Source organism: Empidonax traillii, unplaced genomic scaffold (genome assembly GCF_003031625.1).
Source record: "Empidonax traillii isolate 1590-97213 ecotype Southwest subspecies unplaced genomic scaffold, ASM303162v1 scaffold183:size818647, whole genome shotgun sequence".
Taxonomy (NCBI): Eukaryota; Metazoa; Chordata; class Aves; order Passeriformes; family Tyrannidae; genus Empidonax; species Empidonax traillii.
The window spans coordinates 184,937-202,153 of NW_020955376.1; the positions used below are offsets into that span (position 1 = coordinate 184,937).

General features: G+C 41.4%; 2 protein-coding genes across 5 annotated transcripts in view; one reads left to right on the forward strand and one right to left on the reverse strand.

Annotated features, from left to right (window-relative positions):
* The window catches only part of PCSK5 (proprotein convertase subtilisin/kexin type 5), a 196,088-nt gene extending 181,432 nt beyond the window's left edge, over nucleotides 1-14,656 (reverse strand). Inside the window, exon 1 of one of the 3 annotated variants that reach the window (XM_027886279.1) lies at nucleotides 13,956-14,656. In XM_027886279.1, the coding sequence (XP_027742080.1) occupies nucleotides 13,956-14,153 (198 nt within the window). In that variant the 5' untranslated portion in view covers nucleotides 14,154-14,656. Of the gene's footprint in view, nucleotides 1-13,705; nucleotides 13,777-13,955 lie in introns of those variants that run through there. The other 2 variants (XM_027886281.1, XM_027886278.1) reach the window with 2 other exon arrangements.
* On the forward strand, nucleotides 14,419-15,768 carry LOC114058709. 2 transcript variants are annotated; one of them, XM_027886285.1, is made up of 2 exons: nucleotides 14,419-14,622; nucleotides 15,199-15,768. In XM_027886285.1, the coding sequence occupies exons 1-2, from the start codon at nucleotides 14,449-14,451 to the stop codon at nucleotides 15,553-15,555; spliced, it is 531 nt and encodes a 176-aa protein (XP_027742086.1). In that variant the 5' UTR covers nucleotides 14,419-14,448; the 3' UTR covers nucleotides 15,556-15,768. The 2 variants fall into 2 exon arrangements, with proteins under 2 accessions (XP_027742086.1, XP_027742085.1); XM_027886284.1 differs by lacking the exon at nucleotides 14,419-14,622 and adding an exon at nucleotides 14,740-15,036 and having other exon boundaries at nucleotides 15,159-15,768.
* The last annotated feature ends 1,449 nt before the right edge of the window (nucleotides 15,769-17,217 follow it).

Sequence of the window (17,217 nt, forward strand, 5' to 3'; positions counted from 1 at the left end):
TAATGCAAGGTTGCTCAGCAACCTGTGATCGTGGGTTTGGAGTTCCAGGGCAACATTACATTTTTTTGTGAAAATTCTCAAAAGGAAATCAATTACTGCCTTCATTCCCATTGATCTTTTCTATACTTTCTTTTCAAGACAGAGAACAGCATAATGCAAACTGGTAGTTCAAGCCCAATGAGTCATCACCTTATTTCTGCAAGGAAAAAGGAGTTCAGCAAAGTGTATTGATACCATACTGAACAAACAAAATTAACCTCTGCAGTATTTCAAGTGACTTCAATGCAGCAATCATACATTTGCAAGTTCAAGACATAACAAATGTATTCTTTCATCTGCAAAGGAACTGTCAGACAATATCACAGATTCACAGAATATGCTGAGTTGGAAGGGATCCACAAGGATCATTGAGTTCAACTCTTAGCTCTGCATAGGTCAATCCCCAGGAGTCACTCCATGTGCCTGAGAGCATTATTCAAATGCTTCTTGAACTCTGTCAGGCTTGGGCCTGTGACCACTGCTCTAGGGAACCTGTTCCAGCATAGTAATGTTTGTTTCAGTACACAGCCTCCACAAACTAAGCCACTGAAAAGGAAACAAATACAGTTAACATTTTCAGGGGGCCAAATAAATTGCCACTGCTTTCTGAAATCTTTTTTCCTGTTCCTAACTCACTACTTGTAATTTAAAGCATCTAAATGACATGCTGCATCATCCAAAATGAGCTCTGTCACTATTTTATTGACTTCCAATCCTATTTCATGTTGTATCACTGAACAAATGTAAACTGATGAGACAGTGAGGATGGATACTCACACAGTATCATGAATGTTTATTTAAGTAGCAAACAGAACTGCCATATTCCACTCATAATTGACTACTCCAGAGTGTAAGGATTATTTATTTGTAATGTTTCTTAACCTATACTCTCTGATATGTAATTATAATAAAGCGTAAGAATGAGGGTTGACAAAGTTCTGAAAAAACTATTTCATTCCTGCAAACAGTATACAGAGTAATTAAGACTTTTAACAAAGTTAGAAATACTGTTAAATCTCTATCCAGTAATTTAAACATCAATATAAAACTAGTAAGCACATTAACAGCAAGAGAATTCGTAACATTCAAAATTACTAATGTAGTGACCTAAACTAGTTACACTCCTTCCAGTGAATATGTACATTGCTAGCAATATACCTTTTCATGCTGTTTTTTGTCTTACAAATCTGAACTCGGTTCTTATTGGTCATAGTAAACACAATGTTTTAACTCTTTCTCATGAGATTTGATGTAAGCAATTTCCTCGTCTATAACCAGTATAATTTACCAAAGTAATAAAGAAGAGACTCATGGCAATATCTAAGACTGAGTTACATTCTGAGTTACATTCATCTGTGTGGTGTGTGTAGGCGCTAACTCCAACATTATGAACCTAGATTATACTTTTTCAACTTTGTACTCTAGCAAAGTCTTCCACTCTGTACAACACGCTTAACCAAATATAGAGAAGCATGCAACTTGTGTACACATTACTGCCACGTTCATCTATCTTATTTGGTTAATGCTAGAGCTGTACAAAAGTTTATATTTTTTTGTGTAAAAGGAAGGTTTGCCAGCATCCTTTATTTATATAAGCAGCCTCCACAACCACACACAATCCCATTGATTTTGATCAGACAACTACAGCAATACCAACTCATGTAACAGTTTAGTATTATGAAAACAAAAAAATTCTCTTACACTGAAAGAAAAAGCAAATAAGTAAACTAGACCAAAAAAAAAAAAAAATCCCTAAAAATACTGCATTATGCAGCATTCAACCCTAGTAAGAAATAAAGCATCTATATCATCATAACTAACAATTAGTGAGTATTTCAAAAGCATTAAAGCACACCGAGGGGATGTTAATTCCAGTATAGTCTCACAATATTCCAATTCAAGTAGCTATTTGCAATGGCAACAATAAAATCAAAACAAAAAAGTGTCATTAATTCAGATACACACAGAGATGTCTCCTGCTGTACTATTTTTCATAGTGCTGTAAAATTCAATTCAGCTTTTACTGGATTCATTGAAATCTTTCACTGTATTTAATGGGAGCTGCAATAGGAACTTAAGGAAGAAATAATGATTTTTTTTTTTTTTAAACCCAGACCTCAGTAAGGCCTACATTTTAGATTAAGTGTAGTTAATCTAATTAAGCAGTATCTTAAGCTTCTAGATTACTTCACACTGCAGAGAAAAGCCAATGAGAGCTGATATCCAATTCACAAACTAGTGAAAAACAGATTACAGCTTTGAGACAATATCCATCTCACACATTTAAAAAACACTTCTCGGTGGCCTTCTTGTTTGGACAGCAGAATCTTACAACCTGAGGGCTGAGTGAATGCTTAGCTGTCTAAATGAAACAATTTTTTTTCTTGGAGAAAGGATTGAAGTTTCTATTGTATATTTGTTTAATACATTGATACTACATGAAAAATACCAAAATACTTAAATAGGGAAAAGATGGTCAGAATGATAGCACTGAATTGGTTAAAACTATGTATTCTTTATAAATGGATTTGCATTTCCATTTTGAAACATTTGTTTTCAGTCCTACACGATAAGAAACATCAGAAAAACAATACAGATGCCAGTCACTGCCAAAACTACTTACTGTGCAGTTATGTGTGTCAGATTAATATTTATATTTGCCAGGCAAGAAATGGAAATTGCTCAAACTTCACAAGATTGGAATGGTATTTATCTACAAGAAAGCTTTCAAAAGAGCAGTCTTTTGCAACAGTAGAACCATTTATTGATGCCAACACAGTCCATAGCCCTTCTAGGTCACAGAATGGTTAACTCCTATAGCAAGCAACGTTTTGTAACTCTGTTTAAATCCAATTATCAGTTTTCCCAGGTGATGGTTTTGTGATTTGTCAGTTAGCCATGCTCATCATACACTGGGATTTATCAGAAGGAGCCTGTTGTTCACTGACAATGGAAATTTAAACTACTCTGCGCTGAAGCAAACATAATGCTTGGTCAGACAAACAGAAAGGAACAATGACAGTAATGCAGTGATGGGCGCATGTCAAGACTGTCAAAGAAATCCCAGATATTTTTCTCTGGAATTAACTTTTCCTTCAATTAGGTATGAATAAAATCCTATTAATGTTGTGCTTTCAATTCATGGAAAGCAAATTACTTCCTTTACAAAGGGAGCAAACAGGAAAACTGTATAAAATATCACAGTTAATACTGTCACGCTATCTGGGGCTGGAGTTCTTGTGTGGTGGTGATGGGACACATCTGGTCTGTCAGCCTCCCTGACATAATTGGGGTACATTAAGCATTTCTAATATCCTTACTAAGAGACTATTGAGATTTTCATAAACTGCTACTTCACGGAGTATAACGCTAATGGAAAACGCTAGTGGAAAACGCTAATGTGAGCTGTAAGACCACTTTACAAGTATTTGCATCAGTTGCACTCTACACCCAACTGATAAAACTGCCAGTGGCTCAGGGTGGAGCTTGGCTGCTCAAGAGAAAACAGTTTATTCTGCAGTTCAATCATACAGGGCGGAGGTGCTTATTAATTTTCAAGAGAGGTAGGGGAACTTTGCCAGTTTAAAGCCCTCCTATTGCTGTTCATTCATACTTAGTTCACTGGAGCACAGCACACTCAGAAAAGCATTCGAATTTTTTCAAAATTTAGTGTATGATTTGTTTGCTTCAGTTCAGCTCAGATCAATTACTGATGATACCTGACGTTCTGCAGCCCAGAATGTGGAAGGAATATGGACAGAGTAGCTGAACAAAACATTCAGTGAATAAAGTAATTGAAAATCTCTAATTTAAAAAGCATTTTGCATATTTCAAAATGTAAAAAAAATGTGATGTCAATTTTTAAAAGCACTACAGACTTTCAAGTCACTGTTTATTAGTGTTCTTCAAAGAGGTCAAGCATATAGATAAAGATAGGTAAACAGATATACTCTGGTTGAACTTTCTAAAGGCTTTTGACAATATCTTTCACCAACAGGTTTTAAGAATTTAAGAACTCATTGCATAAGGTCTTTGCAGAAGTAAGCAATCAAAAGACTGAAAAAAAAGCTTAGGAATAATAATTTATTGATTTATTTATTAAATAGCAATTAGCTTCTTGCAATCGGTGGAGGTCCCTGGTAAGAGTTTTGCTGGGTACCACTGCAGAACCTCTTTCAGGACCTACACTATCTCGTTATAAAAAATATGCATGAAAAACTGAGAAAGAAATGAAGTGCAGATGTCAGCCATGACAGATCTAAAGGCTGCAGCTGACTGTGCATGCACTGCAGAAGACCCTGCAAAACTGAGTCACAACAATAAAATGGCAAATGAAATCCAATATAGACAAAGGTAGATCAACTGATGTACAAACTTAGCTTCACACTAAAATTAACTATTTTGAGCTGCCCAGCACCATTAAGAAGTGACAATCTCAGGGTTATGTCAGACTAATCCATGAAAACTCAGCTTGACAGAAGTCCCAACAACAAATGATATACTAGACATCAGCTGAAGTACGAAAAATAAAACAGAGAACACAGGACTATGAGAAAAATGCAAGACTCTAGCCCTCTCTATTCAAAGAAGACATAATAGACCTGAAAAAGTTTTCAAGTGGGAGAAGGATGGACAAGGATATAATATAACTTCTGTATGATTAAAAGCAAAATATTACAATACACTATATACAATACAGTTTAGGGGAAAATATTTGAAATCTAAAAACTGTGTAAGACTGGACAAGAATCATCTTTCACCATCTCTTTCAGCAGCCACCTAACAAAGCCAGTAAGTAACAAATGAAAGAGAGGTGGTTCTCCACCTCCACAGTGAAGTAGCAAACTTTAAAAATCCTTGCCACAGAATATTGTGGATGCCAAAAGTTTACTTAGTTCAAAGACTGAGCAAGAATCTGGACAAAAAAGACACTGAGAACTTTTAAGCATGCTCATGTAGGCTCCTCAGCTGAAAAGAGCTGAAGGGAGTGTTAGGTAGAAGCATCAGATGCTTGTTTCGCTCATCCTCTCCCACGGAGAGTAACCTAAAACCACTGCCTGTTCCTATGGCAGTGGTGTCTAGACGGATCTTCTAACTGACTCAGAACGACCTTTCATCCTTACGAGTCTATTTGCTTTTAACGTGAACAAAAATGTTAGAGGATCTATTTCTCTACGTCCTAGATGTCATACTACTGGCTTTAGAGGTGTGACACTGTGTGTTTTCTTTTCTTGTTTTTAAGACATCAGGTTACTGTGTCAATATGTTCTACAAAGAAATGCTCAATAAAAGAAAAAATGTTCTCTAGGTTTATCCAGAGGGCAGGCTACATATTACCACTGATTAAGCAACAGATTTCTAAAAGGAGAATATTATCCAATTTTACGCTTGAATTTTAGCACTACTCTGCAACACTTTCACAGCCTACTAAGCACTCTTATTCAAACCCAGTTTGAATAAAGAATATGGCACAGGTTTTAAGTGTGACTTGCAGCATCTATATAACTTCAATTTGGCCCCAGAAGCCAGGAATCACCCATAAGTGATGCCTGTTCCCTGTTGGTACAGAAACATCCTAAAAACAAAAAAAACAATCAAAGAGGAGACAAAATGTAATTTTGTCAAAACAAGGCTCTTGTTGATGGCTATGCCTTATTTAGAAACATGCCATCCCCCTGGAAGCAGATTCCTTCTATATGGGAGAGTCTGTGCTGAGAACTTTTTCAATCCTGATTTATTTAGAACTGTGTATTCCATGACCTTGCCTGGTTAACGTGGTTTTTACAATCTCACCTCCATCATGCACCATCTTGTAATCCACAAGAATTTCCACAAGCTACTCTGTCAGGACTTCGTGCTGTAGCTCTGATACTCTTCTGGACTTGCCAATGTTTCATCCCAAACAGTTTTTCATTCTGCAAATATCAGTCATAAATACAGGGTCCAGCATGTTGCCAAAGAAACACTGTCTTAAGGTATAAATCTTTGGCAAACAAGATTCTGTTCTATCATACTTTTTCCTATGTTTGGCAGGTGACAAAGAACACCATAGCTCCTCACCAGGGACCACACAATATACTCACAACCATGGCTGACATGTATCTCCGCACTTTGTGATTTTACAATTCGTTATTTGGAGGGGAAGAGCAAGATACACTGGTCAATCACAGAACACAGCTCCAAAACATGCAAATGTGATACTGGAAATATCTTGCCTGACAAAGAGAGTTATTTATGGCATTGTACAAAGCAGTGGGGAGGTTGTACACAAGCAGGCCATAATTTCTGGTCAAGGCAAACATGTCAATCAAACCACAGCAACTATGATGACTGTGAAAGATGGAAGTCTATCTTCTAATAGGAAAATAAAAGCTACAGAAGCGAAAGTAAAGGCTGGCCCTGCAAATGAAACAGATGAGCCACTTAAGCACAAGAACAGACATGTAATACACTGGCCATGACTAATTCAGTCTGTAAGTTGGAAAAAAAAAAAAAAAACACTTTTAAAACTGATTAATTTCGGACTAGTTTAAAACTGGGGTAAATATTCCACTTATGAACACCTTAAGGTGTACAATGATCTTGTCCAATCCAATGCTATTGAGATTTTTATATTTATTTTGAGTGGATACTTTGCAAATTAAAATCTTTATCTATATTCAAGTACCACCTGAGTAATAGTACTTTCCAAATTCCTGAAGCAGGGCACAAAAATAAACTATGGAACAGTGGGTTAAATCAATGTAAGATTGATATATCTATTTATTACAGCAGGGCAGCAAACAACTGCCTGACAGAGCTCCTCTAGAAACTGTTCTGGTCAACATTTCAACTATTGACCTGAACCCTGGCATGGAAGATAACATACATGAAGAACTAGAAATGATATGCAAGCACACTGAGGGATAGGAACAGAATTCAAAACAGACACTGTAAAACAAGGAAAAGCAGGGCAACATTCAGCAAAGGCATAAGCAAGGTACTAACCTAGCAAAACAAACTAACCTACTGGATAAATTCAGAGGGGAGAACAATGGGCTAGGAATTTGGCAGAATCAGTGTGAACCATAGCAGATCACAGGCTGAACTCTGTCAAGAATATCATATGGCTGCAGGATAGACAAACGCTCTAATGGGTTATATAAATAGCCGTGCTATCCTGAAGACAGCTGAAGGAATCCTTATGCCGTATTCGGCTGTAATGATCTGGCAGCTCTTTGCTCAAGATGACGACCTCTCAGAAAGACCAGAGTCAAAGAGTATGACTGGTCAAAGTCTGACTTATATGAAACAAAGGTAATGACTGACCTTGGATTAAAAAATTGTACAAGTCGGTGACAGGAAGAGGGAAATGCTACAACTTTTCTGATGTTGCTTCTCTTTATGTTCATAGAGAAACAAGAAACACAGGCTTTGAACTGCAGGAAGACTAATACAGTTTTGACTTCACTGGGGCAGCGCGTAAGGAGCCGACTGACCACATCCTGGCACCATGGAGCTTCCTTACTGAAGACCTCTGAAAACTGGGCATATATCTGCCAGCAAACATGTGGGCACAGCTGCTTCTCCTTAAGTGCACTGCAATGGACAAACCAATCTGTAATGATGACCCTCCTGCCCTTCACATCTACAGCTGTTAGCCATTGTCAGCTAGAGGTTATATCATACCAGATCTATATATACACCAGTATGCATTATTGATTTACCTCAGTATGTTTTACAGATTTCTTCTGGTTCTTCCATTTTAAGCTAGTCTGGCCCACTTCTTTATGTACTTTGTTTGACAGAGGCAGTTCACACAAGTGTTGCCATTTGTAAGTTGGGCTTCCAACTAACTGTTATCCTCAAAAGCGTAATTTAGTGTGTGTTTTCCTAAGGGCTTTAAATAAAAAAATCATCACATAATTTGTAGCTTGACTACTACACTGTTAAACAAGATTCTCATCTTCCCTCATTTTGTAACAGCATTCAAAGACTACTAAATTGCCTCTATCATCTGAAGCCATTCCTTTTCTTCATCCAGCTCCTAAAGAATAGTACCAAGTTCTGTTCTCTCTCCCTCCTCGCTCTCATTTGTAACTGCAGAGACAAGAGAACTTCTGCTAAGCATGAAGTAATAAGCCATGGAATACCCTTTGTAGTCTCCAGTATGTGCGGGTATACTGGTTCTGTAGCATGTGAGCATTTGGAAAAATCTTGTTTCAGACTTGCATTTTTCAAATATTTTTCTATCTGGTGATTATTCTCCACCAGTCCCTAAATGAACTCTTTTTTTCTGCCATGAGTAAGAGAAAATTCACTTTTCCTTGATGCATCTGTATAACCCCACTACATATATCTGCATGTGCATACAGTTGAAAGTACACCTAACATTAATTCTTTTAATACCATAGCCCTGATACTTGTCTCTTTAATGCTCAAGACTTCATTAAACTTATTACAGGTATTAAATTTTAGTAAGAGTATATTCTGTTTCAGTGCTGTGACCATCCAGGCTCTTAAGGTGTATGTCTCTTCTATTATCCATCTAAATTATGGGGTAGCTGAAGTTCTTTGCACGCAGGGGCCTCCCATCCTCCCTTTTTGAGACATCCTTGTAAAGTGGTGGAGACCATAAGAGCTAATTTCTTCCTTTGCTGAAGACAACAGTCTTCATTTAGACTTTTTAGCTCAAAACAAATTTCGTTTTCCCTTAACTGAATGTTTTGTTACTTCTCTTCCAATTTGAATTATTCAGTTTGCAAAATTTACTTCTGTCTTCCATCAGGAATACATCTGGAAAATGAAAAACAGCCATTCCTCCCATTCTTTCTGATCAATTGACCTTGTTACACAACATCATCTCTGTGCCATCACTGAGGTTTGAAATGAACTAATATTTGCTAATTCTTTGTGTGATTTGCTGGCATTAAATCTATAAACCCCCATCAAAAAAACCCAACACCACCACCACCAAGCAAACTCACAAAACAAAGAAACAAGAAAACACCAAAAAAACCTCCCACCACAGAATACACAATGGCAAATCAGATCACTATTTACATTATTTAAAAAAACACATCTGTATAGCTAACTGTGAGTCCTAGGCCACATCTCAAAAGTAGCATGCTTAGATATCTTTTGGCTAATAGTGTGTATTCCTTGAAGGAAGAAAATTGGAGGGATAGGGTAGTCTGTCACTTGTCAAGGGCAGGGAGTAAGCTACTAAGTTCTGAAAGAGATCAGAAAAGTAAAATTACTGGAAAAACATTATAAGGAGAGGAAAGATGTGATCTGGAAAAGTACTAACCCATCCTCAGCCCGTGCCTAGAATTAAGAAAGAGAAAAGGAATAGAAGGATCTGAAGTTTACTCCTGAACTAACTAATGCAGTATTTATCTCCCTTGCTGGAGCCACAGATAAGATATTTTTATCTCTTCCATTCTTCCATCACCTCTGGGGTATCAACTGTCTGTTTCTTTCGTGGTCCTGAACCTTCAATTAAAATCTACTGCCTGAACAAGAAACTCCTGGCACCTGGCAAAGTAGTCACAATATTTAAGCCAATTGTACAACATCCTATACAAACTATATGCTTAATCCTTGACAGCTACCAACACTGGAAGAAGCGTTCCTGGAAGTCAGTGACAGATACTTTGTTCTAAGAGAAATGTCTGCTTTATGCAGCCACTTCAGGATAAAAAACATGTCCACAAGGAGCTGCTGGAGGATGCATTATACCCCAAATTGCTGCATCCAGCATGTAATTTAGAACAACTCCTTCGCTGCTTTGCATTATACTACCTTATCGCAGTCCCAGAGGGCTTGCCAGTCCAGACCACTCTCTTAGAAAACCCGACAAAAAGAACAGATTTTTTCACATAAGACAAGGATTTGCTTGCTAGAGAAACTACTAATTGCACTTCAAGGGTAGGCCAGAAAAGCTTGCAATACATTGAGGAAGGGGTGGGGGGGAAGAGGAAATCTCTATGCATTTACGTCCCAGTATTAATATGAATGCTATTTTAAAGTCCAGCGAAACACAGGAGACACACCTTACATTGGTAATACAGGAAACAAAAGATAAACAAGCAGCATGTTGGAGCAATTTGTAGGAAACAGAAATCAAAACATATAGCCTATGGTGAAAAACAGAGAGTAAAAGAGGATTCTTTCTCTGTTACGCTGTGCTCCCCACAAATTAATGCAAAACTCCTCTTTTAAATGAACAGAGAAGCTAAAGCTTCAAGTTGCCATAATAAGACATGGAGACCACAGAAGAAGTTTGAGAGCAACAAGAATTTACCAGAAGATGTGAGTAGAAGGAGTTCTCCACCACTCATCAGCAGGTAATCTCAAGGCCTCTTTTAACACTGCTTTCTGTCATCTGTTTCTGATTGACTTGTCCAGTCATTCAGGTAGCCTTTGCAACTCCACCATGGCAATAAAAACGGACTTGAAAGGTATTTCAAGACTCAGCTGGACATTCTCCAAATCCCACAAGCATCAAAAAAAAAGAGGAAAGTTAAATTCCTCCTGTTACCAGGAATGTACTAAATAACAAAAACTGGAAGAAGGTATGTTGGCCTGTGTTTACAATTCAGGGCCTTCCTGGATCTACCATCTTGTCTCCTCTGATCAACTTAATGTACTTTTCAATGTCATTTTTCCACAAATACAAAATTATCAGAATGCCTGGTAAGAGTAAGACCTTCAGAACTCCTCCACTATTCCCTTCACATCTAATCACATAATTAACTGTTGTCAGAATACTCCTGTTTTGCAACTGACTTCCATTTTAATACAGTTTCACTACCTCTTATCTTGAATATTTTAATTAGATTATTTTTCTGGGCAATTTGTACTGAGTTGGTTCTTCGGAACAGTTGTAATGGAATTTGGATTTAGTTTTTTGCACTTTCTTCTCAAAGAGGAGCTTTTAATTTTAATTTAACCAAAAATATTAAAACTACTGTGTAACTCTATGAGAAAATTCCACTTATGGGTTATCTCTTTCAATGTTTTCACAAGAGCAAATCCTGCGTACCACTTATTTCTTCCAGTGTTTTCATAGTGTATTCAATTAAGAGAGTATCTCTCAACATCTCACACAAAAGAGGTTTTTCAAATTGCTTACAATTATTTCTTCATAATAAACAGTAGGTAGTTGCCCTATTCTCATCTTCTTTCGCACTTTCTCTTTTGCATCAAGTATCTTCCTGCTTTTCCAAATACATGCCAAAAGCCTGTTACAGGCAAGTCCAACTCATCAGTTCAGAATACTCCTAACTCCCTTTCTCCAAAATATTACTCCATTTACCCATCTTTACCAAGAGATACAGTCTACAAAGAGTGATTGAGAGGCTTTACAGAAAACAATGCACTTTATTTATTGTTAAGAAATACAGTTATAATTATTTTACACAGGCTTTAAACCATATATATTCAAGTTGTAAACTACTTATGGTCAGATCACAGCCATTTGGATTATTTTATGAACACTGAATTCTCAAATTATAAATTCTATCTAGCAACCAGGGCAGTAGGATGCAAATTGTACAAGCACTAGCTAGAAATAAAAGAACAAACACTAGACTGACTACTAACATACTAACAAATGTGCTGTCACATTTGGAGATAATTTTGCAAGTTCCCAGAAACTGAACAATGGCCACGAAAGGAAATCTGTGTAGGACTTTGTGCAAACACACACCACTTCTAAGCACATGTAACGGTAGAGTGCTGAGCTACATGTTGGCACAGCACATTGACATCTAGCACCGTTACTCCATTCCAAAATACGTACAGGAAGTTCTGTGGAATTTCTTCACATACCCCTACATGTACTTCTTCTTATTAAAGACTAGTTACAGCCAGAAGGTAAGGAATAACCCATCAGCCTACTTTATGCCACTATGGAAGTTTTCTTTCTCATGTATCTATCATTTAATATTCTTGCATCTGTCTTTCCCTTGCACTCTCCCTACAAGTAAGTAAAGGCATTGGTTTCTTCACATCTGCACATTGGCTTTATTTTTAGCTGTATACCCACTAAAGTATTTTCCAGCTTTTCATTATTTATATTCTCTATTTTCTCTCGTTCTCATCTGTATACCCAATGAGAAATTTATCCATTATTGATATCTCATAGTTATATGCACGGCACTTTGACCAACATATAAGAAACTATTTTGGCTCACTACATTCTTTCCCTAATTCAACATGAGGGCTGGATACGCAAAGTATAAAAAGGCAGGCTCTGAGCTGGCCAGCCAGCCTGATAAAATTAAAAATCAGGAAAAGTGCATTCTGCAACCAACTGTTGCTTATTTGGGCATATAATGGCCCAGATAGGAATACAGAGAAACACCTTGAGCAAAACACATGTGTAACACACACACACACACACACACACACACACACACAAAAAAAAAAAAAAAAAAAAAAGTGATCAAAGCAAAAAAATTTTGTGCTTGGAATCCTAAAGGGTAGTTTTGAGGTGGTAGTTCAATTTTTACATGAAAGCTTCCTCCCAAATTTTTGTGCATCCAACTGGAAGTAGCACTGCCTGCTCACCTCAGTGCTACAAGAGAGAAGCTGGTAGTCTTTTTTTTTTTTTTTTTTAGGTAATTGCATCTTTGCATATCGTATTTTGGGCTACCTCAGTGACATTTTCCAGTTTCTCTCATGTAAATTATTTACCTTCAAAGGTAAATAATTACCTGCACAGCTGTCTTATTCTGGCTTGCAATGATTGGGAACACGTGGGAGATATGCTTCAGACTTTTGAGTCAATAATGCAGTAAGTGCGAACTCATTCTAAAACACAATAGTAATCGTGTCTCACTTTGGTCTGATTGACACGAAAAGCCTGCTGTGTAAATGCAGCTGCATTTTTGTGAATTTCATGTATAAAAGGAAGCCTTCTGTACCTGTAAATGCTCATTTCTAACTTTTCAATTCATGTAGTAGAAACTGCTGTCTAGAAAAGAGTGTACTTGGACGTTTACACCCAAGCACGCAACAGAGTTGGGTTATTTTTTAGGCACTCACCTAGTAAATCCTACATATGCAACTCATATTTTGAGGACAGTTGTGAGGAATAATTAGAAAACTGAGTATAAGCTCCATCGGAAAAAGCGATGTTAGGACATTTTATACAGAACTGTGCCTAATTGTAGCAAGGGTCACTATCATATGACGGGATCCAGTGAGAACTCACTTGCAGTTTCTAAATCTGGCTGGATCCAAGAATTTCCTGTCAGTGTGATGTGTGGATCTAGGCAGTTGAGGTACGGCCCCGGCCCTCCGGTGCGCTCCCCTTCCCCGCGGAACCCCGCCGGCAACCACACGCCCGGCAGCTGCTCTGGGACACCCTGGCCACCTCCTCCTTCCGCATGTCCCGCCAAAGCGGGGGTCGGGATGCCCCCCACGGCCGCAGCTGCCACGTCCCGGCTGCCGGGGAGACAGAAGGGCACTCGCTGCAGAACGAGCTCCCCTAGTACCAGCGCTTTTCAATTTGCAAGGTGGGGGCAGGAGGGCGCCCGCGGCGGAGCGAAGTTCAGCCGCCGCGAAGGCAGCGCGGCGGCGGGACGCCCCTCGGCTACGATCTCCCCTTCCCGCCCCGCGCCCCGCTTCACACCTGGCCTCGTAAGAGGAAAACACAGCCCCAACCCCTCCGGCATACCTGCCCCCGCGCATCACCTCCCGCGGCCCACGCCCGCAGGCCGGGGCGGCGGGCGGCTTCGCGGGCCGCCCCGCAGCAGCGGCGGGGCCTGAGGCGGGGTCGGGGTCGAGCAGCGGCCGCAGGGCTGCCCGTCCCTTGCCCTTGTCCTTGCCCCTGTCCCGGCGGCGCAGGGCGGCGGCAGCGCACCCTGCCGCCCGCCCGCCGGCCACAGCGCCGGCGCCCGCTAGGAAGTAGTTGTGAGTAGGGTTACCTGTCCTATATTGACGTATCCGTATTTGCTCGCTACCCTGTTGGCCTCCTGGAGCCCCCCGGTTATCCGCACAGCCCAGTGGTTGGTGTAGAGGCGCGTCCTGCAGGCGGGCAGCAGGAACCCTAGCACTAGGGTCAGCCGGCAGAGAAGGTCCCCGCCGCCTCCGCCTCCCCAGCAGCAGCGGCGCTTCCAGCCCATCTTCTCCTCCTCGGCACACAACCCCCACAAAACTTCTTCCTTCTTCCGAGACGCTTCTCCTCGCCTCCGGGGGGCACCGGCGGCGCGTCCTCCGAAGTTACCCCGAGGAGGAAACTAGGAAGAGCTTGGAGTAGTGCATTGAACCGCCCGGGGGTTAAATGATGAGAGGTTGCGAATAATGGTTCTGATCAGTGATTGCTGCTGTCTTCGCTTCCCGCCGCTCTCCGGGGTAACTTGCTCGGAAAGCTTCTCTCACAGTTCCTGAGCGCCAGCTTTTCCCTCTATCCCCGGCTATATGGGAAGTAGTCTCTCCGCGGGGAGGAGGGTTCCTTCTCCCTCTCTCCGCGTTTCCCTCCTCTCTGACTTCCTTCCCCCTGCCAAGCCGTCTTCTACGTCCTCTCCCGCGTCTGGCTTTTCTTCGCCTGTACTCGCTCCCCAGGACCACTGGGACTCCGGCGGCAGGCGATGTGTGAGTGTTGGCAGCTGAGCGCCTTAGTGTACTCTGGCTCGGCCACCTCCCTCTCCCTTCCCTCCCTCCTCCTTCTCCTCCGCCTCCTCTCCCCGCCCTCTCTCCCGCCCGCCCGCAGCGCCGAAGGGCAGGGGAAATGGCAGCTGCGTTGGGCCCGTGTTGTGCATGTTTCTGCGCTCCCGGGCCCCGGGCTATCGCTGGTCCCGGGCGTGGCTGCCCCCGAGCACTCTTCCCTCTCCCCCCGCGGGCCGGGAGGTTGCCGTCCTGTCGGCGGGGCTGCGGCAGCCGCGGCGAGGTGCGAGGCCTGCAGCAAGGCCTCGTGCCCGGCACCAGCAGCGGCCTCCCGGCCCTTCCCTCGGGGGTGCCCGGGGCGAGGAGGGGCCAGGGGGAGCCCCAGCTGCCCTGGTCGGACAGGTCTGCCCTTCCAGCCCCAGAGAGTGAGCAATAGTAGCCGGCAGGGCAGGAACAGTCTCTGTGCCGTTTGTCCGGCAGCCACGGGCTGTGCCATGTACCCGCCTGCTGACCTCATTTTACAGGCGCTGGACATTGTCATTTAATGCCGAGCTTTCCCCACAGCCCGTCTGTCCGATGGTCACCATGTGCAGAAAGAAAAGTGGGTGGCTGCCACTTCGGCAGAGAGATGGTCCAGACCCAGACGGGAAGGACGGCCTTCCCAGCGCTCCCCAGTCCCTGTCCTCATGCAGCCGGCCAACAGCTCTGCAAGCTTGCTGGGAACTACTTCCAGCAGCAGAGCACCTGTGGGCCAAGAGGAGATCCAGCTGGTCAGCTGCAGCTGACTCAGGCACCACCAGTACTGAAGGTACTCCTGCCTGGAGGAAGTGGAAGAAAACCCATATCCATCCAGTCAAGCCTGAACTGTTGCTTACCGGACTGAACCTTAGAGCCACAACAGTATCTTTGAACAACCTGTAGATCTGCTTCCTTTTGTTTGAAAGTTAAAATAATTACGTGTAAAGTTCAGTCCAGAAATTCAGAGCTGCTGTAAAGATCAGTTGCAGGTTTTGAAGGAATTTGGACATGAGAAGCACTATTGCAATTCAGTAACGTAAACGTTGTGGGATTTTCTTTCTCTGGGGAAACTAAGGTATAGGCAAACTTGACTGACTTTTGGGCATAAGTCAGGTAGCTGTCACTCTTTTTCACTGAAGAATGAGATTTACAGAAAGTAATGCTTTACTCCGCGCACACTGTGTCTCACCTAAAAAACCCAATGCACAGGCTGGAAGGTGTAAAGACCTTCCCCAGATCTTCGTCCACGAAGACTGGCCAACACACACACTGTAACATGGAGTTCCTTTTTTCTTTCACCAAGACCTGTACAGCTACATTTAAAATGGATGTTTTCCTAGTAAAATAGAAATAGTAAAATGCAGAGCTAAAGCCACATTTTCCAATTTAAATGATTCTCTGTCTTAAGTTCATTCATTTGCCCCTTATGCATGGATATTATACTGGTAACTAACATCTTCCCACATATTTTGATTGTTTTTAAAGGGGAGAAAGGAGGCAAATTCATTTTCTACCTCCCTGTTTGCTTGATGTCTCCAAAAATTAATTTGCCAGTGGTTTGCTCTTCTCTGTTAATACTTTTCCCTGTAGCTTGTGCTACCATTTGCCTTTCTAGTTCTTTCTCGACCTGAAAATCCCTCTGTCTCACCAGCTCTGGCAGCCTCTGTGCTGCGCTGTCAGCTTTCCAGGACTTTCCTATGTCTCACAGAGCCATGCTCCAGAGATGTGTTGGGCACCCTACGGTCATAATTAAGGAGGAAACCACAGAGGGCATGCAAATAAATTTTAAGAAAGTGACAGCTCAGGTTCCTCCAGGAGGAAGTCCTGCAAGCAGATGTGCCAGCCCCTGAAGACTTTCTGGATCAGAGAATGTTTTAAGAATGGACTGGGGGTACATAACATCATTTGGAGTGGGAGAGTCTGGGGCATAACAGATGAAAGAATGGTTAGATATGCAGTCCACAGCAAAGCACAACTTTTTATTCCTGTTCCCTCTAGTTGTTGGTCACTGTGGGAGCAAGCATGATACTTGACAGCAGTTTTTAATGTTTTTTTTCTGGAAACGCAAAGGAGGGAAGCCACCTGAATGTAGAGGGTGAAAAGGACGGGTAAAAAAACTGAGATGAAGAATCTGGAGCAGGAGAAAGAAAGGAAGAGAAAGAAATTGGGATAGAGGTTTGGCAGAGCTGTCCTCTGTCAATGTGTGCTCCAACCTAAGCCTCAGTTTCCCCTGGGCAATTTATTGTAAGAAATTAGTGATACGTTTAAGGCAGAATCCTTTATTTCTTGTTGGTAGTAAAGAACTAGATTTTGGGTCTGGGCCTAGGAATAGGTGTGAGTCTGGGCTTTTTGTGATCACTGATAATTGGACTGATGCTGTCTTACTCATATGCTTTGTGGATTTCATTTTGATTTTATGAATAAGGCTGCACTGTCCATTTTTTTTTCTGTTCATACTGTCAACAGAATGTGATGCTTACCTTTCTATCTTTGATTGTGTTTATTGTCTTTTTTTGGAGCAGTGGCTCCCACCTCTTTATAGCTATGATCATACTGACAGGTATA

What these genes read in the sequence shown, in the direction of transcription:
- LOC114058709 (XM_027886284.1), top strand. Translation starts at nt 14,759, where the DNA reads ATGGCAGCTGCGTTGGGCCCGTGTTGTGCATGTTTCTGCGCTCCCGGG. An exon ending in CAGCTGCCCTGGTCGGACAG is followed by an intron (nt 15,037 to 15,158) that starts GTCTGCCCTTCC and finishes CTCATTTTACAG; the next exon opens with GCGCTGGACATTGTCATTTA.